Here is a 25,553-nt window from a genome sequence, read left to right on the forward strand (position 1 = left end):
TCGTGAAGTGCACAGAAGCCTCAGGGAATAGAAGCACCAATGAGCGGTGATGTTTGGATGTGGGGTATTATGCAATGCGTAGAAGTGTCAGGGAATAGAAGCACCAATGAGCGGTTATATTTGGTTGGGGTATTGTTAAGTGCACAGAAGCCACAGTGGATAGAAGTATTGATGAGCGGTGATGTTTGGATGTGGGGTATCGTGAAGTGCACAGAAGCCACAGTGAATAGAAGTATCGATGAGCGTGATGTTTGGATGTGGAGTATCGTGAAGTGCACAGAAGCCTCAGGGAATAGAAGCACCAATGAGCGGTGATGTTTGGATGTGGGGTATTATGCAATGCGTAGAAGTGTCAGGGAATAGAAGCACCAATGAGCGGTGGTATTTGGTTGGGGTATTGTTAAGTGCACAGAAGCCACAGTGGATAGAAGTATCGATGAGCGGTGATGTTTGGATGTGGGGTATTGTGAAGTGCACAGAAGCCTCAGTGAATAGAAGCACCGATGAGCGGTGATATTTGGATGGGGGTACTCCAGAGGGTATACAAGGCTCATAGAACAGAAATAACAATGTGCAGCGGTGCTTAATTATGGCATGCAGTGAGGTGCCTAGACAGCCTTGGTGAGCACGAGTGGCAATGTGTGGTAATGTCTGGATGCAGTACATTGAAGTGCAAGCATAGCTTTGGTGAACAGATGTGGCAATGTGTGGTAATGTCTGGATGCAGTATATTAAAGTGCAAGCGTAGCTTTGGTGAACAGATGTGGCAATGCGAACTGATGCCTTGGTATCGTGCTGTGAAGTGCCAGGATAGCTGTGGTAGGCATAATGACAGCGTGTGCCGAGGGTGGGATATGGCATATGGTGGAAAGCAGAGAAGCCTTATTACAAATAAGTGACAATGTGTGGCCCTCCGAGGTATGAAGCATTGGGGAGAGTGAAAAAGCCTTGCGATCTATAGGTATGTAGATGAATATTGGAACCCAGCTGTACTCACCCCCTTTCCCAGCCGCTTCTTGATCTCGTACTTCTGGGAGATATGCTCTTCCACCTCCGGGACACTCATTCTGAGGGTCGCACAATGCACTGAGCGTAAACACGAGTCTCAAAAGCAGCTCCTGCTGTCTGGGTGGGTTCTCAGCACTCTGACATCGCACCGAACTTGCACTTCTTTAGAGGTTGGTCATTGCCAATGTCTGCAAGTCCTTTTGAGTCTTCACACAGCTTCTATCATCTCCCCCTGGGGGCCGGTGACTGGATCAAGTCTGCATCGCAGAGCTAGGAGATGAAACAATCATTAAAGAAGCACAGCTAGTTGCAAGGAGTTCTGCACAGTCTGCTAAGCAATTAACGAAAAATAAATAACAAAAAAAGACTGCCTTGCTGCCAATATCCACATCTCTAGCGGCTTCCAAACTACTCGTTGTACACCAATCACAAGTCTCAGCGTGACCTCCAGAGACGAGACGCAGGTCTTTTGCATCCATGCATCCACACTAAGACTGATCTCTCCCTCAAGTCGGGCTTTTTGAAAACAATTCAGGAACAAATTCAAAAAACATCTCTCACCCAAGTTCCTTCTGCCACCTGAAGGACTCCTGTCCAGTCTGTATTCAGTACAGCCCCATTCAGACTTACTATTCTCTTAACCCACCATCCTTGCCCGGCTTCCTTCCATCCCCAATATGTACAGAATATGGTATAGGTCTTTCATTTTGAGCTATTTCAGCACTCTGAGCATATCCTATACAAATGCATGGCACAAATTCCCCTTCTAGGCAGTACTCTCAATTGTGCTCAGTGATCATGTCAAACATATATAAATAGACCAAATTAATTCAAAAATATTTTCTAAGCATATTATATTATTCTTTCCACTGGAAAAAAACCAAAGGTTAAAGGGACATTTTAGTTTGACGAAAATATCAGCTGAAAAATATCGTTTTACATTTGAAAAAACACTGAAATTCAACAGTTAAAGTTATCTCAACTAACTATAACTTGTGCCCTCAAGTAACTAAAACTTGCGCCCCGCGATGCAGTGTTATCAATTATATCAATTAAGATGTTGCAGTGATTGCATCAATGATGTCAGAGAACAGGTCATGAGGGCAGCGAAGGCTTCTCCGCTTTCGCGGATGATCATTGCCCCACTGCTTTTCAGCGGTGTAAAAAAGGAAAAATAAAATGATAACACAATGTTATAATCATTTTATTTTTTTGTGCTGAAGCCCCCTTTGGGGCAGGACAGGGCCTGGCTGTTGTAACAGCCCAGAGGGGAAGGAGGGGCAGTTAGGTGCGAGAATGGGTTGGCCGGCCGTCTTGGGACAGCCAAAGAGTCATGCGCACTTTGCATGTCCTCCACCTGGCTGTAATGCACACCCTGGGTGGAGATGATGCATAGGCTTGCAGCCCCCATCTGAGCATCGAACCACAGCGCTCACACCAATCGCAACACTGCTGTCATGGTGACAGCACTGTCGTGATTGGCTTAGGACAACCTGTGTGCTTCCGGGAAGAGAAGCGAGTATAGACGACGGAGGAAGATGGCAGCCGTGGAGAGATAAGTGAATTTTTATTAACCCACATTCTGTATCTGCAGCCACTGCATGAGAGATGTAATATGGAGGGTCATACACAGTGCACACAATGTTTAACAAAAGTGATTGTCATTTTTTTAACAAACCCTTATTAAAAAAAATATCAACATGTCTTTGAGTCATACTTTTAACTTTTATTAGGCCACACGAGCAACTATAGCAATAGGTACAAGAGCGCCCTGCACTCCAGCTGAAGGACAAGGAGCTCCAGCTTGGCGAGCTTTAAAAAAAGAGTTCTCCATGGATCATGAATGTAATGATCTAGGAGAATTATTGTGTTTTTCATGTTGGGGGGGGGCTGCCCTCCCTGCAAAACATCAAAAGAAAGAAAAAAAAGCTTGGTGTTGCCCCTGTCCCTTTTAGGGACACCACCACCCTCCAAAAAAAGAATTAAAAAGCCCTTGCAGGGAATTATGAGGCGCTCCTTGCAAGGATCTCATTTATTATTCATTTTCTTAAAATGTTTAAACTTTTGTGGGTCCCCCAGAGCCCACACGGGGTACTCGCACCTTTTTTCAACATTAGGTGCTGCACGGGAGCCCCAAGGCTCCCACAGTCCCAGCCAGCTCCCAAACCAGCAACTATACTGGTACCGGTGGGAACTGGCAATATTTTTCCTAAGATGGTGTCCCGATACCCAACTGGGGCACCACACAATGCACACTTTGCTGGGAGCCACGACTCCTACAGCCTCAGCTGGCTCCCCAACCAGCACCCATTGCGGTGATGGAATCAGGTGAGCAGATTGGTCCACACAGAGCAGTAGTGGAATGCTAACGGGAAGCACTCTTGCTGGCAACACGGTCTGGTGTGCGGCTTACCATGTGTGGGACAACCCGCGGAGGCGGTATATATATATATAGAAAGCACTCTGTCTGCAGTACAGGGATGTGCAGCCGACTTCCTTTCATGACTTCCAACGTTTTACGTTCTGATAGCTCCCTGATCGCAGTAAAAGAGAGCCGACTTTATCTCTGCCTCACAGGCATTCAAATCTCCCTGTACTCTTCAGGGAGACACTGCATGTCATTCATTCAAGGGGTGAAACACATGCTGGCTGGCTCTTTTTTGTGTGAAACTCCCAAAAACGTTTTGTTTTCATCCACAATTGTAAAGTTGTGCAAATAAACAATTGTATGAACTGAGTACTCCCCAAAATGTACAGAATGCCCGGATTACTTACTGGTAAGCTTCATTACTCTTAGTCCTACTCAACTTCTTACAGTCTTTACCTCATGAGGGAACCAGCTCCCAAGACAGAAAAAAAACCAAAGGAAAGTTCGAAGTAACCCATCCACCTGGGTGACATATAATTGGTGGCTTATCCAGAATCCAAGCAGAGGGGACAGAGTCTGGGTCACTAGCCAGTGACCACGATGGAACCAGGAAGGAACCAGTCGATGTCGGGTGCTTCAGGTGAAGGTGAAGTTTGTCTCCGCAGCCACGTGGTCCAGGAGGCGTCGACGACAACCAGGAGCCGGACTTGAGCTGTCCCACGAAGGATCTGGATGTCTGCGGCGTCGGTATCCGGATTGGACCCAACAAGCCTTGGCAACCGCAACCCATGCAGGAAGTGAAGATTCGCTTCAGGACAGACCAGCAAGGTCTGTGGCGCTTCTCCTTTTCAGGGAAGCTGGATCAAGACTGGAGCACCCAGACAAGCGAAGGAGTTTCAGGATTTCGTCTTCAAAGGGCTCACTAGCCAACGGGCTAGCAACCGGGAAGACGCGTCAAGCAGGAAAATGCAGAAGGGCCCCACGCAGAACTCGTGGAGTGTGGAGGGCTGATCTTCGGTGCAGATGGTGCTCGGGTCTGGGGTTTCTCAATCCTCAATGCGCAACTTCAAGGAGGCCTCAGGAGCTGCGCTGTTAACCCCTTCGCCGCTCATGACGAGCTCAGCTCGTCATGGAAATGCCATTCATTTCAATGGAAATTACATGGCAAGGATGGAAAAGGCCTTAGCATCCAAGTGGTTAACAAAGAGCAAGATGGCCAGGGCGTCCGGTCCCACGTGCCTGTTTGCACAGGGTGGTCACTCCTTGACCACAAGGGAGATTTCTTCAGTCTTCTATCGTGTAGAATGTCAAAGGTCCAAGAGTACAGCAACAGAGTTTCTTCAAGGGTAATCTAAAGTCTCTAGACTCAGCTCCTACCTATATACTGATTTGAGGGGCTGGATTATATACTAGGGCCCTCCTATGGGTGGAACCAGGGAAGGGGGTGGTTACACCCCTTTCTCTTTGTCCAGTTTCGCGCCAGAGCTGGGGCTGGAGTGCCCTAGCAACTGGTTTGAACCAGGTTATGCATGGGACACCTTGTGTGCCCCAGGTAGTGTCTCGTTTCATTCAACCCACCCTGCCCCAATACACTAAGGCCTGTCTGGGGAGGTGCTCGCACCTCCCAAGGCAGGAAATCTATTGTCCAGGGCTCCCTCACTGGAAGGGCTCCCAGCTGCAGGAGGTCAGACTCGTGTCTGTGGCAGCAGCATCCATTTTGTGATGCGGAGGATTTGATTTACTTCAACCGGGCAAAGCTAAAAGTACATGTCTTCTCCCTCTAGAAGGGTGGAATGCTACCCCCACCGCCAGGACTGGCAGGGGGGAGGATGGGGGGGGGGGGAGTAGTATTCCAAAGCGTATGACACCTTACACGACATGTTTCGATAAAGCCAAACCAAAGTTAGCAATAACCGCGATGATTATAATGCACTTAAGAGTATATGGTATGGCTATATCATAGAACAGCTAGAAGGACATGGTTCCGAAAGCTGCAGATAGGCTCAGCTCATGCTAGAGCACCACCTCACATAATACCAAGCACTCTGCCTTCAGGATTGTTAAGGCCTGCCATAGGAGTGACTTACAGGTATATATGTGTCTATATGTAATGGTAGGTATAGGGATACTACACCTAAGCAAGGGGTGATTAACGACCTTGCCCCAGCTGAGCGATCAGCCAGTTGTGTCAATGTGGAGGGCCAGTCAGGGGTGGCATAATACATGCTGCAGCCCCTGGTAGGCCTTGGGTGCACCTATGCCCTGGGTACCTAAGGTACACTATACAGGGGCTCATAAGGTGACCCAATATCCAATCAGGTATGTACCTAAAGTACATGGTATCAATTTAGAGAGAGAACAGCTGGGCTGTGGGTCTGATTAGCAGGCCCACAGCCACACTAGAGTAAAAAAAGAACTGAGTATCAGAGCAAAAAGTGGGGGTGACCATAGGAAGCAGACCCTACTCCCCTACACATAGCAGTCCTGATTAGCCTAGTGCCAAATACAGAGCCCGAATACCAAAGTTTGTGTTCCCTTCAATGCCATTATTCAGTCTGTAATGTTTGATAAAAGTAGAATAGACCAATAGCTGCTGTGACCCGATTCATAGTCATCGACCTGGTCGTGCCATGAAGGTTGATATAAGTAGTGGACACCATGTTCTCGTCCTTTTGGGAGATTAAGCTCCTGAATCTCAAGAGAGTTCTGTAAAAAGCTGACAATACCTCCAATTCGACAACCTCCCTGTTTCAACCTCAACCACTTTTGTTGATAAGAATGCAGCAATAGGGTGCTCCCCACCCTATCCAGTTGGCGTCTGTTGTGGGGATCACTGGTCGACACAGATGCATGCGCATCCTCTTCTGTAGATTTTCTACAACCAGCCACCAGCCCAGCTCCTGCTTGACCTGACTGGAGAAATGAACTGGATGAACTGGTGAGCAAGGGACTCACGTCTGAGCATACCCTGCCACACTTATGGCGGCCAAAAGCGGTACAAAAGGGGATGGTGATGGACGGAGCATCTGAACCAATCAAACACTCACACCCAGTCAAAAGATCTGGGTTTGATCCATCACCGTTCTTTAGCCCACTCTGCCACCCCAGTTCAGACATGGCTATATGCAAATCAGTCTGACCCTGTGCCTCAAGCCATGCCTTCCCTGGACCGGAAACAAGCTTCCGAGGACCGGTTTCTGGCATTCCAGCCGTCTTCAGCCCATTGGTTCTGATGCTCCGTCCATCACCACCCCCTTTTGTACCGCTTTTGGCCGCCATAAGTGTGGCAGGGTATGCTCAGACGTGAGTCCCTTGCTCACTTTGCCACTGGATTCAAGCAAGCCGGGCTGAAGACGGCTGGAATGCCAGAAACCGGTCCTCGGAAGCTTGTTTCCGGTCCAGGGAAGGCATGGCTTGGCAGTTCGGGCTGGACTGTTCCCATGAGGCACAGGGTCAGACTGATTTGCATATAGCCATGTCTGAACTGGGGTGGCAGAGTGGGCTAAAGAACGGGGGTGGATCAAACCCAGATCTTTTAACTGGGTGTGAGTGTTTGATTGGTTCTGATGCTCCGTCCATCACCACCCCCTTTTGTACCGCTTTTGGCCGCCATAAGTGTGGCAGGGTATGCTCAGACGTGAGTCCCTTGCTCACTTTGCCACTGGATTCAAGCAAGCCGGGCTGAAGACGGCTGGAATGCCAGAAACCGGTCCTCGGAAGCTTGTTTCCGGTCCAGGGAAGGCATGGCTTGGCAGTTCGGGCTGGACTGTTCCCATGAGGCACAGGGTCAGACTGATTTGCATATAGCCATGTCTGAACTGGGGTGGCAGAGTGGGCTAAAGAACGGTGATGGATCAAACCCAGATCTTTTGACTGGGTGTGAGTGTTTGATTGGTTCTGATGCTCCGTCCATCACCACCCCCTTTTGTACCGCTTTTGGCCGCCATAAGTGTGGCAGGGTATGCTCAGACGGGAGTCCCTTGCTCACTTTGCCACTGGATTCAAGCAAGCCGGGTTGAAGACAGCTGGAATGCCAGAAACCGGTCCTCGGAAGCTTGTTTCCGGTCCAGGGAAGGCATGGCTTGGCAGTTCGGGCTGGACTGTTCCCATGAGGCACAAGGTCAGACTGATTTGCATATAGCCATGTCTGAACTGGGGTGGCAGAGTGGGCTAAAGAACGGTGATGGATCAAGCCCAGATCTTTTGACTGGGTGTGAGTGTTTGATTGGTTCTGATGCTACGTCCATCACCACCCCCTTTTGTACCGCTTTTGGCCGCCATAAGTGTGGCAGGGTATGCTCAGACGTGAGTTCCTTGCTCACTTTGCCACTGGATTCAAGCAAGCCGGGCTGAAGACAGCTGGATTGCCAGAAACCGGTCCTCGGAAGCTTGTTTCCGGTCCAGGGAAGGCATGGCTTGGCAGTTCGGGCTGGACTGTTCCCATGAGGCACAGGGTCAGACTGATTTGCATATAGCCATGTCTGAACTGGGGTGGCAGAGTGGGCTAAAGAACGGTGATGGATCAAACCCAGATCTTTTGACTGGGTGTGAGTGTTTGATTGGTTCTTTATGCTCCGTCCATCACCACCCCCTTTTGTACCGCTTTTGGCCGCCATAAGTGTGGCAGGGTATGCTCAGACGTGAGTCCCTTGCTCACTTTGCCACTGGATTCAAGCAAGCCGGGCTGAAGACGGCTGGAATGCCAGAAACCGGTCCTCGGAAGCTTGTTTCCGGTCCAGGGAAGGCATGGCTTGGCAGTTCGGGCTGGACTGTTCCCATGAGGCACAGGGTCAGACTGATTTTCATATAGCCATGTCTGAACTGGGGTGGCAGAGCGGGCTAAAGAACGGTGATGGATCAAACCCAGATCTTTTGACTGGGTGTGAGTGTTTGATTGGTTCTGATGCTCCGTCCATCACCACCCCCTTTTGTACCGTGTACATCGATTAATGGCATTATTCTATAAATTGCAGGATTTTAATGCTCGCCTCATTTTTAAAATGGCTGTAATATGCTGCCTCGCCAAGAATTTGGGATGGAGTTTGTTGACAGTTCAAGATTGAATAGCTGTGTTAAGTGAGTAACCTAAAGAGAGGGGTCCGTGTTGAATAGCACATTTGGAAGGCTGTTGGGCCCTGGTGCCCCCTCGGACCTAAGCCTTTCCAGGGTGTGTGCAACCTATGTATGGGTCAGCATGAGGCAAGGTGCCTCTATTGATTGAGGACTTTGATGAAAAGGCCAATGAGCATCTACTTGCATTTTTGGAGGCTGGCATAAGTCGGCCTGATTGTAAGGTGCAACTATGTGTGTTGACCAGGTGGACACCGTAGTGCCGGCATGGTGATGCCAGTGATGGCCGTTTACTAATTTGTTGATTTCGATCTAGAAAGAGTTTGAATTTTGTTGTTTACTTGCGTGGAGCAATTTGATCCAGAGGCCCATCGTAAAGTTGGATTTGAGAGACGAGATAGCTTTTTTGTAAGCTGGTTTCATTTTAACAATGTGGGGTTTAGTTTCCTTGCTAAGTTGGCAGTATGATAGGAGAATGCGTCTGACCTCCCTTTTGAGTTGCCTTTTCATATGCCGTAGTTGTGACGTGAACTATTCACCCCCAATTAGACCTCAGATTATTATACTGGGAGATTTAATTGGGAATTTTGTTGTAAGAACCTTCATGAAGTCCTCCCAGGCATTGCTGGAGGTTCCGATTCAAGATGGAGAATAATAAAATCCATGATGCTCGCCATCATTTTCTTTCCATATGAGACGCCTCATATTGAACGACTGTGGAGATGAGGAGAAACCTTTCACTTCTGGAGCTCATGGTGGGGTGATCTCTAGAATGAATGTTTGGGCGGAATATTCACTCTCTAGTTAAGCTTTTTGGGAGAAGTTGTGATTCCCGCTAAAAAAATCAGAATCTGCCAGAGTGTAGTCTAGGGTGGAATTTTTCATGTCTGTCAGTCTGGTGAATGCTGCTAGCTGGTCCTGAGGGCACGGCCTGTGTCCATGTTAAGACCCAGGGCTTCAAGTACAATAATGCACGTCTTGCCAAGTTGATCTAATCTGGCCTGATTGCAAATTGTTTCTGGGATTTGGGTAGAAAGATTGACATCTGGGCCTTGCAGCAAGTTCATGCTAAAATCACCACACAGCATTATCTGGGCTTCGGGAAACATGGATTGAAGAGATGTTGGGGTCTTAATCTTTGCAAGTCTGTTCTTATGAGCTGGATGAATATATAGATTCAGGATTTATAATGTAGAATACTGCTATGGATATAGCACCCCAGAGAGTTTGACGCATTGTAGCCACGATAAACCCAGGTCCACAAGCCCATGGACCCACAAAATATTGGTGGCAACATAGAGCAAGAGCCCCCCTTTCGCCGTACCAGATTTCGATTATTTTGTTGCCGCAGCGTGATATTCTTGGAAGTCCATGATTGGTGTGGGCGTCTGCGTCCAGGTTTCTTGCAGCAGCAGGAGCCCAGATTCTCTGAAGAAACTCAGGTGGCTGTCCTCCCCTACCTTACTGCTAAGAACATTCACGTTCCAAGAGCAGATTTTAAAGGGGTGGGCACTCACGTGCGCACTTGATTGCATCACTCACGCGCCCCTAATGAATCTGGTGCTGGAGTGCCACGCTGGCTGCTGAACACCTGGGTTTGTTACCTGGGGTGTCAGTAGCGCACTGTGGTCCTCACAGCTGGAGGAGAGCTCCAGCAAAAGTCTGCATCACTAGCAGTACACCCTGCAGCACCACTCGGGCGTGGGTCAGTCTGCCAAAGCCGAAACCTGTAATACACTCTCTTCTCCCTGCAGACACCACCAGCAGATGAGATAACACTTACCAGCCTGGCTGCAAGCTGCCCACCAGCCCCTCGGGCACAAAAGGTGCCCAGGAGAATCAGGACCTACCATTGCTGCCCTGCGCAGTGGGACTCCAACAGAAATCATGCGATGGAGGGAAAAAAGGCCTGAAGCCCCACAAACAAGCCAACACCTCCCTCAAAGGTCCTTTGTCCACATGCTGGACAGAAAGAAACAACAGGAGTATCCTTGGTAAGCTACCAATTCTATGGCACCCAGGTAGATGGGTGGGGCTTACTTTGAATCCTGCTGTGTTTCTTTCTCTCATGGGAGGCAGTTCCCTCATGGTGCTATGACTGGGACGAGGATTAGAGAGGCAGGGTCAGTCCTAGTTATCGCAATCTACGAAGCACGATACAGATTATTCTCAAAGGTCTTTACAATTATTGTACGGAGTACCCTGTACAGGAGTGTGGAGATATTGTTATTCAATTAGTGGTAGTATATAGAGTTCAACAACACATACAGTTATTGCACCTGAAAACAAACGGACACTATATACTTATATATATATATATATACACATGCACATAGTCAGAAGATTGAACTGTGTGCTTTTCTGTTTGGAATGTCTCCACAGACACTGAAGAATAAACAAGGTGACAGAACTTCCCTGTCTGAAATCATGATGCCCTTTACATGTGTCTCCTTGAGGAGCTCTTACCTAAGGTGGAAACTATGTGAGGCTCAGAGGCCTCTTGGCTTGTGCTTATTGTCTTATTGGAGTGGTTGAGGTGTTGAGCCTCTGCTAAAATCATTCTTGTTCTCAAGTCGCCCTAGCCAGCAGTAATATTAACATGCAACTGACTGACTGGCTGAGGGACTTATAAAGCGCTCTTATGCCGAGGCGTCTTGGCGCTGGGTGAATATGATGCAGACAACAACAGAACTTAAGGCCTTGAGAAAAGCCAGGTCTTTATCATTTTCCTAAAAACGGCCCTATTGGATTCTAACCGAATTGTCACAGGGAGGGAGTTCCATAAGATGGATGCTTGGTAGGAGAAACCCGTTCCTCCCCATCTAACTCTTTTTGTTCTAGGGACACAGACCAATCCTGTGTTGGCTGACCTTAGAGAGCGTTGGGGCTGGTATACGGAGAACAAAGTTTGAGTGTCCACAGCCCCGCCTCCATATATAGAGCCTTGTGCAATAGGCATAGGGCTTTAAAGTTCACTCTCTGATTGGCTCCCAGTCAATGTGACTCCTTAATCACCGCGGACGTTGGGTGATATTTGGGTACAACAGCAGCTCCTGTCTTCCTTTACTCAGCAGGGTCCCCCTGGCTTGACCAACAGAATGATTTAGGAGAGGCTCAACTCGTCATATATAAAAAAACAAAGCGGTTCCGGAGCCCCCACAGAGCTGGGCCAGCCTTCAGGTTATGTCACTTCAAAGAGATGTAGACATGTTCAGCGCGTCCTCAGAGAGACATGCGCTCTCTGTCACTGTAATACTCACTTCCCATTTCGAAATCTGGGCCGATATTGTCCCCTGCGTTCCCCTACACTCCAAAACTGAGGGAGAAAACCCCCCAAAACGCCTCCCTCGCCGTTCCTACTGTAGGTTTCCTGCACATCAGCTGCAGACAGTCCTGACCGGTGTCGCTCTTCGGATGCCAGTGACATTTCATTGCAACCCGCATCAGTTTCGGTTTTTCCTCAGAGGACTCTGACGACAAGAAGACATGCAGACACAAAGTCCACAGGCTACATTCTTGGATGCTTTTCCATTTATTTTAATTTCATATGCACTCGTTTCAGCTAATAAGCCATGCCAACTGATAAAATGTGTTTATATAAAAATAGCCAGTTCAATTATAGAATTATCAACAGCAAATGGCATTGTTCTGATAAAGCGGTACAAGCGTATGTTGTTAATATCCGCGCAGCCAGAATTGAAGATGCAACCGGAAGAAATACATTTTGAGTCGCTCCTCGGGACAGATCCAGGGCCTCTCTACATTATCTTATATCGTGTGGGGCGGAGAACCTGCTTCGAAGATTTCACTGGCTTGGAGCAGAGCGACACAAATGCATTATAGTCTCGCAGCCACCAGAGTCACGGTGGCAGGGGCTGGTGCGGAAATTAGCCACGGGGGCGTAAAACATCGATCATCAGTCCTTGGCACCAGGGAGGGCACCATCCCATCCGATCCTCTCTCCCTTTTGGACAATATCACTTTGGGTATTTTTACAACTGTGATCTCATCAGGCACTTTCATTTCACTCAAGGTAGAAAAGTAATGCAAGCTACCAACCAAATGCAGAAAAAACCCAAACTTTTGGAATTTCTAAATATTATTTCATATTTTTTCACGAGGTTAGTTGCGGACTTGACATACAGATAGGATGCTGGCTCGGCTACAGCTTTGGTTTTCCTCCTTATTTTGCGGTTTGCCTTCCCCCTAGATATCTCACGCCGAACTCCATCACTATTGTCAGTGTGCTAGTCCCAGACAACACTTTTGAGAAGCTCTACGAAAGTGCCCTGCATCTGAACAAAACCGTCACACTTAATACTTTTGTGACATCTGTTAATGTATTTTTTATTTACTATAGTTCTAGTCAACAGATAGGAGTCTGATGAAAATAAAACATGTCTAAAACGACAAGGCAATGATACAATAGTGGGAGGGGCGTGGGGAGGGATATCATAACATTGGAGGGTGGGGGCTAAAGATGGCAAAGGTCGGCAGAGGACATGCCCCATCAGGGATATTTAGAGTCCTGCATTGAGCTTAGCAGTGGACAGAAAGGGTATATGGTGTATTGGAGTGTGTTTCCTTTCTCGCCTGATAATTAATTGTAATAGTTTTTTATTCGAAATGGAATTTTGGCTTTTATATAACATAAGAACGGGTAACTATCTGATGTTTATGCCCTTATTAGGATATTGTTTGTTATCTCATCCCTTATGCCGCAAACTTTAAACTCCATTTGTAGTCGAATTGTTTACATGTAGCTGTGGTAAATGTTATGATGGCATGTGGAGTGCGCCTTGTTATGTTTTGTTATCTATAATGCTATGCACGTGGACCTCCTTGGAGTTCCAAATCTTGAATAGAATTGAATTGAGTGTGGACCTGAAAGGGAGCATCAATGTCCCAACTAGAAAGTAGGAATCCTCCAGTAAGCAGAGGAGAAATACTCCAATGTGGACGGAGGGGCACACCTAACACTATAGTAGGACAGAGCGCGGGTATTAGAGCAGGAGTCGGGGCAGTTATCCTCCATACCACACCTTAAGCAGGAACATCCCAACCCAGGGAAGGAGAGTGAGAGAGAGATAGAGAAGGTGTAGGGGCAGTATAGGGCAGTAATACTCCATATCACAGCAGGGGCAGGAACATACCTGCCACAGGAATACAGCCAAGGGAAGGCAGGGATGCTGGGCACGGAGGGCACAAGACGGGTGTATCCCAGTGGGGGTCAGGGAACTTCATGGGCCCAGTGATGCCGAGAATACTGTGACACTCTGGCAGCATCCGCCGGACCAGTGATAATCCTGCGAAAGGCGGGTAGTAATACCCGGCAGAGGGCAGGATACGTCCAATAATGCCCGGGAGGGGAGGGGCAGGACAGTCAGAGCCGCGATGGGGCACTAGAGCCAGCGGCACCAAGGGGAACATTAAAACTTCCCCTGAGGGTGGGCAGTATTACCTCTCCATGGGGCAGTACTGGTGCCCCAGACATGGCGGGACAATTACCTCTTCAGGGCAGTTGTGGTGCCCGAGGGTGAACGGGGCTCCGCTGCCTCTCTAGGGGCAGTAAGAGTGCCCCAGGGTTGGCCGGGCAGTACCACCGCTCCAGGGGCAGCAAAGTGACGGGGGGGGGGGGGGGGGGGGGGGGGGAGAGGGGCACAGACGAGAGACAGGCCGGGGCAGTAATGCCTCTGCAGGGGCAGTCACAGTGCACCTGGGGCAGCAGAGTGACCCCGAGGGACGAGAAACAGGCCGGGGCAGTAATGCTTCTGCAGGGGCAGTCACAGTGCACCTGGGGCAGCAGAGTGACCCGGGTGAGGGGGGGGTGGGGCAGTAATGCCTCTGCAGGGGCATTAATAATGCCCCACAGGGGGCGGGGCAGTGATACCCCAGGCTGGGAGGAGCGGGTGATCACGCAGCCGTGCCCTCCCGTGCCGCCCTCCCCGGCCCCGTCCAGTCACCTCCCTCCCGTTATCTCACCTCCCGGGCCGGTCCTCCTCGGTGCCGCGCTGCCTGCCGGGATACTAACGGAAGCCGCAGCTAGGAACTGTTGATCCCTGTTGCTAGGAGACCAGAAGGGCTACAGTGCGCATGCGCGCTCCGGCACGATGAACGTGAGCAGGAACGTTGAGTAACGTGTCCGCCTCATCTCCTGCCATAAACAGAGAAGACGGACTACGGAAGCCCCGCGTTTCATAAACACAGAGGGCGGACTGTAGGACTCCATAGTCACCATCTCCTGATGCCCATGTGTGACATTTCCATATTCCCATTGTCATTGCGCCTTTCTGTGAAATTTCTATGTTTTCATTGTGCTTATATATGACGTTTTAAAGCTTTTGAGACATTTTCAAAGCGGTTATTTCCATGAAATAAAATAAATACCAGAACTTGCCCACTGTGTGCAATTAAAAGCTGTAGAAGTAAATACCTCAGCTTTACAATACAAAGGGCTCTTGGCTTAAAACGTCAGAGGAGGCCAAGACACTAGGCAGCTTGCCAGCTGTCTCAAGGTCTTGCCAAGTTACTTCCCCATCACCCCATATGCAAAGTAATAATTTATTATCCCCAAAACCATTGTAATCTAGTACCAAAATATAACAAACGAAAAAAACAAAACTAAAATCCTGGGAAAGCTTTCTGTTTTTCAGTGACTGCTGCAAACTAGGTCATGCATTTTACGGTGGTGCCATTTAGGAACTCATTATTAATAGGTGAAAGTCAACTAGGCCCTCTTCTTGGCACTATGGGTTAAAACTACCTTAGCTACCTTACCTTAAATGCATATCATAACATTAAACTTCAAACAGAACTTATCACAGTGATTCTTACTCACATAGTAAATACAGCAAAATTCCCAGAATTGAATGACCAGTGAATTAGAAAGTATAGGTATTGGTGGTTCAAAATTAATATAAATTAATTTGAAAGTTTACATTTCAATATTTAAAATGTTAAAATTAAATAGTTAAGTTGTGATTTTACAAATTAAATTAAATCGAATCTAATAATATAAACACAACTGTGTGTGTGTCTATATATATGTCTATATATATATATATATCAATATCAAAACAATACCCTTTCAGACATTGAGTGACGCATAAATTATGCAAAAAAAGAAGCCGAGAACTCTGGGTAGTTCTCAAGTTTTGGTGGAAAGCAGCTCCTATGTAGAGCACCCTAGACACCAGCGACATTCTAGATCTGCTCACCTTAAATGTCTGCTTTTCTATAAAAGCCTTTAGTATTAGCACAGTGCCATCCACCCGAAGATAAAAAGGGACAAAGTATTTTGCCATTTCTACGGCAAAGTCTTTAAGCATAGGACTAGCACAGTGCTGTCCATGCCGAGCTGTAAAATGACAAAAGCCTTTTACCACTCCAGGCACAGTATTACAGCTTTGAATTGGTAAAATACCAACCAGAAGTGAATAAAAGCAACCCCTGACAATGGTTTTGCTATCATTAGAGTTCTTCAGAGAGGTATAGCTTTGTCCAGACACTATGGATTAGGGATTCAGACAACAGTACAGTTGGGCACTCGGGAAAGGGGTACACTTCTCTTAAGATGCAGAGGACGTTTCCGTTCCAATACACCTCTTCCCAATTCTCCTTGACCAGGCAAATGTGGTTAGAGCACATCTGCTTCTCACACCATTCTCTGCAGGTTCTCCAAAGTTGGCCTGTTGTGTACAGTTCACCTGCTTCTCACACCCCTACCTGTTATGTTAAAATAAATTTATAAAGCGCACATACACCGTGGAGGTTTCTTGGCGCTACAATGTTTTCAGAACCCCAGTTCGAATGCACGATTAGAAAGCCTGACGAAATAGCCAGGTTTTAAGACAGCTTCTGAAGTTAAGAAGAGTGGGACAGAAGCGTATTTCAGAGGGAAGGGAGTTCCAGAACATGGGTGCCAGGACAGCAAACCTGGCACCGCCAGTGCGCTTTAGTCTGTAGGAAAGGTTGAGACAGCAGGAGCTTGTGTGCTGAACGAAGGTTACGCGAGGGAACATGCTTATGGATCAGGTTATTCACAAATTTCTGACTTTTCCCATTGAGGGATTTGTAAATTAGGCACCCAACCTTAAAATCGCAACCCTGGATTATTGGGAGCCAATGGAGTTGTTTCAGGAGGGGGGTGGTGTGGAGATGTCTGGGTTGATGAGTAATCAAGCGAGCCGCCTGGTTCTGAACTAGTTGTAACTGTTTGGAGAGATAGAGGGGAATGCCATAGTAAAGTGAGTAGTTAACGTGAGACATAATCATAGCAAGAATCACCTGGATTCGAGCTTCATAGGTGAGGAACCTGCAAATCTTTTTTATTTTCCTCAGTTGGAAAAAGCAGGTAGAGATCACTGACCCTATCTGAGCCTTCATCGAGAGGTCCTGGCTGATGATGACCCCTAGACTCTTGACCGTGGTCGATGGCGAGGGAGCTTGGCCAAGTTCCTTGGGCCAAAAGTGAGGGCCACAGGGGTTCTTGATAATACCTCTAGTGAGAACTAGCTCTGTCTTATCCGGATTGAGTTTAAGATGATTATTATTCATCCACTGACTGATGAACCGAATGGTGGACTGAAAAATGTGAACAGACTCCGGGGAGTTACTGAGGGGAAAGATGAGTTGAAAGTCGTCTGCATAATTGGAAGTGCAGACCTTACGTGCTTTTAAAGCTCGGATAAGAGGGAGGAGGTACAGATTGAACAGCAGAGGCGAGAGCGAAGAGCCCTGAGGGGCTCCGCAGGCGATGCTCACTCTGGGAGCAATGAAGGGTGCTGTACTGACTGCCTGAGATCGATTCTCCAAAAAGGAGATAATCCAGCCAAGGGCAGATCCTGTGATTCCCGTGATTCCCGCGTCTCTGACACGATCGACCAAAAGAGTATGGTCGACCGTGTCAAAGGCCGTGGAGAGATCGAGCAGGACAAGAGCCTGCGGAGAACCAGTATCTACCCTGTCACAAACAAAGTCTAAAACTGTGAGAATCACAGCCTCAGTAGAATGAGCCTGGCGAAACCCTGCTTGATTGGAATCAAGGAATTCAGAATCTTCTAGGAACTCAGTAAGACAACGAGTGACATGAGTTTCCAGAACCTTGGCAAGGTAGGGCAGAAGAGATATAGGGCGATATTTTGTTAACAAATGAGGGTCAGCCCCCGACTTTTTCAAGAGGGGAATGACAATGGCCTCCTTGAAGGTGGCGGGGACAATACCCTGGGATAGTGACTGGTTCAGAAGATGAAGTGCAGGACTGGGAAGGGAAGTGAAGATTTCTTTCGGAATACCTGGGGGGACAACAGTCAGATGGCGAGCCTGTCTTGATCTTAGAGAGCAAGTCCACAAAGGCAAGCTCGGTGATGCTTGGGAATTGCGTGATGGTGCTGTGGTTATGGACAGTGGTGGAGCAGAGTGGCAGGCTATTACATGACGGGATGCTAGCCTTAATCAGAGAAATGTTCTCAATAAAGAAGGAATTCAGGGAGTTGCAAACTTTTGCGAAGGGACAGTTTTAATAGAGATTCTGTCCGGATTTGATAACTCGTTTACTATGGAGAAAATTTCTTTTGAGCGATTGGAGGTGGACACAATTTTAGAGGAGAAATATGTTGCTTTGGTGGTCAGGATGGATTTTTTTATAGATCTTCATCGAATTGATATAGAGGCGTTTGTCTTTCAAAAGGTACTTGCGTCTCCAGGTTCTTTCTAATTGCCGTAAGGCTAATTTCTGAGGTTTTAGATCGTCAGAAAACCACTTATGAGCATCATGCCGACGAGGGGCATGTGCTTTCTTGAGGGGAGCAAATTTATTACTAGTGGCCAACAACCAGCAAGTAAGCTGTTTGTCCGCCTGGTTGATAGATGGATTAATAGGGGGGAGAGAATTAGTAAGAGAATCAAGGAATGATGTTTTATTACTTATCTTCCAATTTCTACGAGGGCCTCCACTTCGACAGGGTAATTTAATAGGGAAATTGTCACAGATAGTACATTTAATTATATAGTGGTCAGACCAAGTGCAGGGGGATACAGACACTGGGGACATGGCTATATTAACAGTCCAGATCTGGTCGAGGGTTTGTCCCTTGATGTGAGTGGCCGTGGTAATTTGTTGCACCAGATTAAGTCCAGAAAGTAACTCACTAAGTTTGATCGAATGGGGACCACCCGATGGATCATTGGCCCAATAGTTAAAGTCACCAATCAATTCCTGGTTCTCTTATCCCAGTCATGCTGTGTAAATGCCACCTGGCTCACACCTCCATGGTTTTCCAATGCCAGTCCCGTATGTGAGAGTGTCCTCACCCGGAACCTATCGCTTGGAAAGAGCCCGCATCCCTGAACTGACGGGAATCTGTCCATCTACGGATCCCGTTCTTGCTTATAGGAGTGGACCCGCTCCTTGAACTGTCTGCGTATTTTTGCACTCTGCGGGCTCTACACGAAACCATAATTACAGATCTCTTTTCAACGTTTTTATCTATTCTTCCTTTGGATTTAAGATTAACAATGATTACATTGGTGCTGTTTCTAATGACAACCGTTTTGTGATACCTGATTTTCGGTCAAGGGCCCAGCTGGGTTGGAACTGTCTCCAGCTAGGCGACCCCAACTGACTGCTAAAGTAATTGGAAAGCCCTGAAGAGTCGCAGAAATTTGTGTTCCATTGCGACGAAACACGTGTCGGCTGGCCTATCAAGCATTAAAAGAACAACTTTTCAAGTCAACACTGTTTCTTTTTTCATCATTATGTTTTCCTCCAGCTATTGAGACTGTGACTTATCTAACTTCCTATTACGCACTACGTTTTGTTTCACTCTTTTGAGTGCAGGGGACATTCTTTACCTTTGTACAGGTGTGTTGTGTTCAACGCACCCCTTTAGAAGGGTTTTGGGCTCTCCCTTCGTCCTCGTGCACCTTCGCTTGACGCTGTACTCCCTAACTCACATAGCTGAGCACCTAGTATTTCCCCTAAATCTCCTTCAAAACCCTATCGATAGATTGACATGTATGTGAAGCTCACCTGCCACTCACACCCATCTCCTGTTCTACTAGACCACTACTGGGGTGTAGAGCTCCCTTGTGTCTCGCGTCCCCTCATTGGTTCACAGAGGCCAGTCTAGGTGGATTGATCTCTCTTGCTTCTCACACCCTTCTCTGCTGGTTCTTCAAGGCCAGCCACGTGGGTAGAGCTGACCTACCTTTGAGGGAGAGGTGTGGCGCCGCGGCCAGGGCGACTGACGCTGGAATCTGGGGACCACGGTTCGATCCCCGGCTTCGGCGGCAGGTTAGTCCAGCACCATGTGACTCTGGGCAATAGCTCGCTTAATCTTCCCGACGGCCCCCAGCGCCTAGAGACCCTTACGGGTGATTGTGCGCTTTACAAATGTGGACTTTACTTTACTTACTTTACCTCTCACATATCTCCGTGGGGTTCTTCTAGGCTAGTGCTGGGTTGTAGTTCTGATCTGCCTCCCACACCCCGCCTTCGCTCTCCTAGGTTACTCCAAAGAAGCAGACCTCACCTGTCTCTCTGTTTCTCCTAGACTGGAGCTGGGGTGTAGTTCTGATCTGCCTCACACTTACCTCTGGTTCTCCTAGGCCAGTCCAGCAGTGTAGAGCTCACCTAGGTTTCACACCTCTTCCTCGTTCTCCAAGGCTAGTCCAGGTGTGAACAGCTCACCCACCTCCCACACCTCGCCCTGGCTCTCCTAGGCTACTCCAAGGGCACAGAGATCACCTGCCCCCCACACCCCTGTGGCTACCAGTCCTACCATGGAAAGCCCACCTGCCACTCACTCTCCTTCACCCCAGTTCTCAAGGTTGTGAGGTCACTTCTACAGTCCTAGTTCGTCTGAGCAGACTGACAACCCCTCCGGCTCCAGCAACCCTACAGGCCGGATACTAGTTGGCAGGGGCGTAGCTTCAGGGGGTGTGTTTGGAGTGTTACAGCCCCCCCCCCCCATAAACGTATTTTTTGGTAAATAGCTGGGGGCAGGTATTATGGGTTGGGTGTGGTGAGGTGTCTGTCAGATGTCACCACGACTTTTCACATACATACAGACCAAAATGTACACATACTCCCCCCCCCCCCCAGTCTTACTGACCAAGCTACCCCCCCCCCCCCCCCCCCGCTGGTCGGGGAGGCCAGTGACTGCGACCCCCCTTTACCTAAGTCATTCCACTATACAAGTGTTCATTCTTGGTTTGGTTCCTGACATTGCATTAAGGTTTTTTTTTTTAACAAAAGAAATAAATGACTGGGCCGCATTGACATGGACACGTGTTTGATGGTTGCGTGTTTTGCAAGAGGGCGAGGCATGACGCGCCATGACGCGCCCCTCCCTTCCTGACAGACACAGACATGAAGGGTTAAGGCAGCCCCCCCCCCCCCACACGCACAACACGCACAAAGGAAGGACCTGTCATAACAGAAACGTCCGCATTTTCAGAGTTGTTTAGACAATTTTCATTACTTTTTATCATAAGCTCCGAAGATATAAAACTATAATTTGAAAAAAGGCAAATATCAAAACACGTGCCCCCGGGAGCACAGAAACGGCGCCTCTTTCAAATCACTGCTTTAAAACGGGGCCCCTGCTGGGGGCACCTGCTCTGGACACCAGCTCTGGACTGCCACCCCTCCCCGCATCAATAGCCCTCCCAGGGCCTGTGATTACTGTGCATTCTGGGACTTGTGGTCTACGGACACTGGACTGCCTGCAGCAGAATTATCCGAAAACACAGAACTCTGAAACCTGTCGTTTGTCACACGGAGCGCTCCAGCTCCTCATGGTAGCGCGCCCAGGCCTGCTTTTACTTTGCATCATGGGATTTGTAGTTACGATATCATGATGACATTCAGAGGACTAAGCATCGCAGAATGCAAATTAATATACCTGCGCGGGTTGAGCTACTTGCGCATGGAGCTTGGAAACGTCAGAGCTCTGTATAAACAGTGTATGGGGGGTGGGGGTAGGGGGGGTATGACGTAGTCGATGGCTACGTTTAGGTGGAGTAATATGTCGGTAACTCACGTCTACCAAGTGGTGACCCAGTGACCTGAAGCAACCACTGGGATTTAAAAAAAAACAATCTTTGCCTGTTACATAAAGCCGCATTCTGGGAATTGTAGTTTAAAATGGGTTGGACCTTTTGAAGAGCAAGATGAAGTTGTCAAATGAAGGACTACAGCAAAACTTCAGATGAAGCAGCCAAGGAGGCTGTGATCACAGAGGCAGCACTCTGGGCTGAGAGCCTGCAAGCAGAGAGGCACTTATCCCTACAAACGCATATGCACATCACAGAGGTACAGCTCTTTCCTCTGACTGACATAAAGCAGGCAGCACTGGACACTCACATGAAGAAGGCAGCACTGGACACACATGAAGCAGGCGGCACTGGACACTCACATGAAGCAGGCGGCACTGGACACTCACATGAAGCAGGCGGCACTGGACACACACATGAAGCAGGCAGCACTGGACACACACATGAAGCAGGCAGCACTGGACACTCACATGAAGCAAGTAGTGGGCCAGGGTGACACGAGGCAAACAGCACTATACACTAATCGACACAAACCTGGCAGCACTTTACACTCACATGAAGCAGGCAGCGCTCCATGGTGGTATGAGCCACACAGCACTATACACTAATCGACACAAACCAGGCAGCACTGTGCTCGGGTGATGCAGACAGCACTTTGCACTCACATGAAGCAGGCAGTACTGTACTCTCATGTGAAGCAGGCAGCACTTTACACTCACGTGAAGCAGGCAGCACTTTACACTCACATGAAGCAGGCAGCGCTCCATGGTGGTATGAGCCACACAGCACTATGCACTAATCGACACAAACCAGGCAGCACTGTGCTCGGGTGATGCAGGCAGCACTTTGCACTCACGTGAAGCAGGCAGCACTTTACACTCACATGAATCAGGCCGCGCTCCATGGTGGTATGAGCCAAACAGCACTATGCACTAATCGACACCAACCAGGCAGCACTGTGCTCAGGTGATGCAGACAGCACTTTGCACTCACATGAAGGAGGCAGCACTTTACACTCACATGAAGCAGGCAGCGCTCCATGGTGGTATGAGCCAAACAACACTATATACTAATTGACACAAACCAGGCAGCACTGTGCTCGGGTGATGCAGGCAGCACTTTGTCCTCACATGAAGCAGGCAGTACTGTACTCTCATGTGAAGCAGGCAGCACTTTGCACTCACGTGAAGCAGGCAGCACTTTACACTCACATGAAGCAGGCAGCGCTCCATGGTGGTATGAGCCAAACAACACTATATACTAATTGACACAAACCAGGCAGCACTGTGCTCGGGTGATGCAGGCAGCACTTTGTCCTCACATGAAGCAGGCAGTACTGTACTCTCATGTGAAGCAGGCAGCACTTTACACTCACATGAAACAGGCAGCGCTCCATGGGGGGTACGAGGCAAACAGCACTCTACACTAATCGACACAAACCAGGCAGCACTGTGCTCAGGTGATGGAGGCAGCACTTTACACTCACATGAAGCAGGCAGCGCTCCATGGTGGTATGAGCCAAACAGCACTATGCACTAATCGACACAAACCAGGCAGCACTGTGCTCGGGTGATGCAGGCAGCACTTTGCACTCACGTGAAGCAGGCAGCACTGTACTCTCACATGAATCAGGCAGCGCTCCATGGTGGTATGAGCCAAACAGCACTTTGCACTAATCGACACAAACCAGGCAGCACTGTGCTCGGGTGATGCAGACAGCACTTTGCACTCACGTGAAGCAGGCAGCACTTTACACTCACATGAAGCAGGCAGCGCTCCATGGTGGTATGAGCCAAACAGCACTATGCACTATCGACACAAACCAGGCAGCACTGTGCTCAGGTGATGCAGACAGCACTTTACAATGTACAAAGCAGGCAGCGCTGATATGAAGCAGGCGTCACTCTACAGTGACTGAAGTGAAGAAGTGAGTGCTCTAGGGTAATACAAAGCAGGCAGTGTTTTACACAAACTGATATCAAGCAAGCAGTGCTTTAGGCTGAAGCAATGTAAACCCAGCTTTCAACTAACATGAAGCAGGTAGTGCTCTATGGTTACAAAGTAGGCAGCACTTAATACTGACTGATAAGATGCAGGCATCACTTTACACTGACTAAAACCAAGGGTTAGGAAACAGGGAGCACTTTAAAAAGGAAAACAAAATGCAGGCACACTTTACACCGACTGACAGGGGGCAGGCAGTATTTTATAGCAACTCGTGAAGCAGGCAGCATTCTAAACTGACCGGCATGAAGTAGGCAGCACTTTACACTAAGTGGCAGAAGGCAGGAAGAATTTTAATAGCTTTCTATGAACCAGTCATAATTTTATACCAGCTACCACGAAGGAGGTTGCACTTCAAAATAGTTAACAAAAAGCATGCAGCACTTTAAACTGTCTGTCCATGGATCAGGCAGCACTTGGCCAGCCACCTGCTGTGCTAGAGAGCGCATTAAGGATGCTCAGATCCACTGTACAGGTGCTCCGGTCCCAAAAAGGCTTCTCAGTGTGCCAGGCCCATCTAAGGGCATTACCTTGTAGTCTAAATCATTCCGGCGTAGTAACCAGAGTGTGGATCTGGCCTACAGCGCAAAAGGATGTAATCGGCAATTGCATCGATGACCAACTGCATGTAGCGGGTATCTGTGGCGCAGGTGAAGTGTGTGATCAAATCCTTTTCGGCTGGACTATGATTTAGGTCTTCAAACAGGCCCCGAATGTAGGATGCAGCTTCCTCATAATTGTCACCGCCCGTGTAATCTGGGAAGCAGATTGCAAGAGGGCTCGTCTTGAGCTTCTCTTCAAACAGATCTTTCTTGTTGAAAAGGAGGATTGTCGGGCTTCTCATCAACCACATGTTTTTGCAGATGTGGTCGAACAGCTGCATGCTCTGATGCAGGCGGTTCATCTCCTCACCCAGCACCAGATCGTAGTCGCTGAGGGCCACACAGACCACCACAGCAGCCACATCTGTAAAACACTGCATCCACTTCTGGCTGTCTGGTCGCTGACCGCTAACATCGTAGATCTTAAATTCGCAGTCCCTGATGGTGAACTGCATCTCTGTCACGCCTGGTGTCCTGCAGCTGGCCCTCAGTACATCGTGCTCTGTGGGAATGTAGTCATCTCTGCATAGTCTGTCAAGATCGTTGAAGAAATATGACGCAGAGTCGTTGAGGCAATACTGCTGAGTTTTGTGGAAACATTCCTGCACCCCACTGTCTTGCCATAACCGTTTGATGGCGCTGGACAGTTCAGGGCTCATCATTCCCTCATCGGCTCCTCCAGTCAATAAGAACAGCCGCCGAGCGTCGTCGGCTCTAGCGGGGTCACTGAAGTCTATGTCGAGTCTTGTCATTGCCTGTAGGATGGCGGTGATAGACTGGATGATGTTGAATTGCACCTGCTCCTTGCACTGCCGGCGCTCCTCCTCAGATAATCCATTCTCACTGGCAATCTTCAGCTGCTTCAATAAGGTGCTTTTCCCACTGTCCGGCAACCCCACAAGCAGCAGCTTTATCACCCTGTGTGGGTACTCCCTGACATCCTGCCGCAGGTGTCGGTCAATCTTTCGGCTCCTCCTGGCTGCCGCCCGTTTCTGGGCACTCAGAGTGCAGCCCATGGTGCAGGGCTTGAGGATAAGATAAGGGGTCTTGGAGGGTTGGGGGGGGGGAAGACTCAGGGAGTGCCCACACCATCCCAGGCAGGCTGCACCCTCAGATCTGCCCTCTGCTGTGTGCTTAGAAGGCAGCCCATGGTGGAGAGTCCTGGAGTGGACACCCCCCTCTGCAGGATGCACCCTCCTGCGTCCACGCCCTCCCATCCATGATTGTGAAATCAAAGCCCATATCATGTGCTAAGGAACAAAAGAAGCCCAACTCTGAATGAAAACAAGCCCGAAAGTTGACCTATGTGACCTAACGACAGCGAGTGGATAATAATGTGACCTTTCACGTCTGAACTGTGCTCTCATAGCGCCGAGTTTAGCAACTTTTGTACAGCACGAACTTCCCCCCTTGCCATCAGAGCGCTACCACAGATGCAAATTGCG

General features: G+C 48.6%; 1 protein-coding gene and 1 pseudogene across 3 annotated transcripts in view; both read right to left on the reverse strand.

The window, feature by feature from the left end:
• MAPK15 (mitogen-activated protein kinase 15) overlaps positions 1-14,563 on the reverse strand; it is a 184,849-nt gene extending 170,286 nt beyond the window's left edge. For both annotated transcript variants that reach the window (XM_078686411.1, XM_078686413.1), the window contains exons 1-2: positions 14,429-14,563; positions 998-1,278 (exon numbers count right to left, since the gene is read on the reverse strand). In XM_078686411.1, the coding sequence (XP_078542537.1) occupies positions 998-1,066 (69 nt within the window). In that variant the 5' untranslated portion in view covers positions 1,067-1,278; positions 14,429-14,563. The remainder of the gene's footprint in view (positions 1-997; positions 1,279-14,428) is intronic.
• Positions 14,564-23,778: 9,215 nt separating this feature from the next.
• On the reverse strand, positions 23,779-25,314 carry LOC144826950 (guanine nucleotide-binding protein G(i) subunit alpha-1 pseudogene; annotated as a pseudogene). The gene has a single exon (XR_013609978.1). The product of XR_013609978.1 is annotated as a guanine nucleotide-binding protein G(i) subunit alpha-1 pseudogene (transcript).
• Positions 25,315-25,553: the final 239 nt, after the last annotated feature.

This window comes from Lissotriton helveticus, chromosome 4_1, assembly GCF_964261635.1.
Source record: "Lissotriton helveticus chromosome 4_1, aLisHel1.1, whole genome shotgun sequence".
NCBI classification, from domain to species: domain Eukaryota; kingdom Metazoa; phylum Chordata; class Amphibia; order Caudata; family Salamandridae; genus Lissotriton; species Lissotriton helveticus.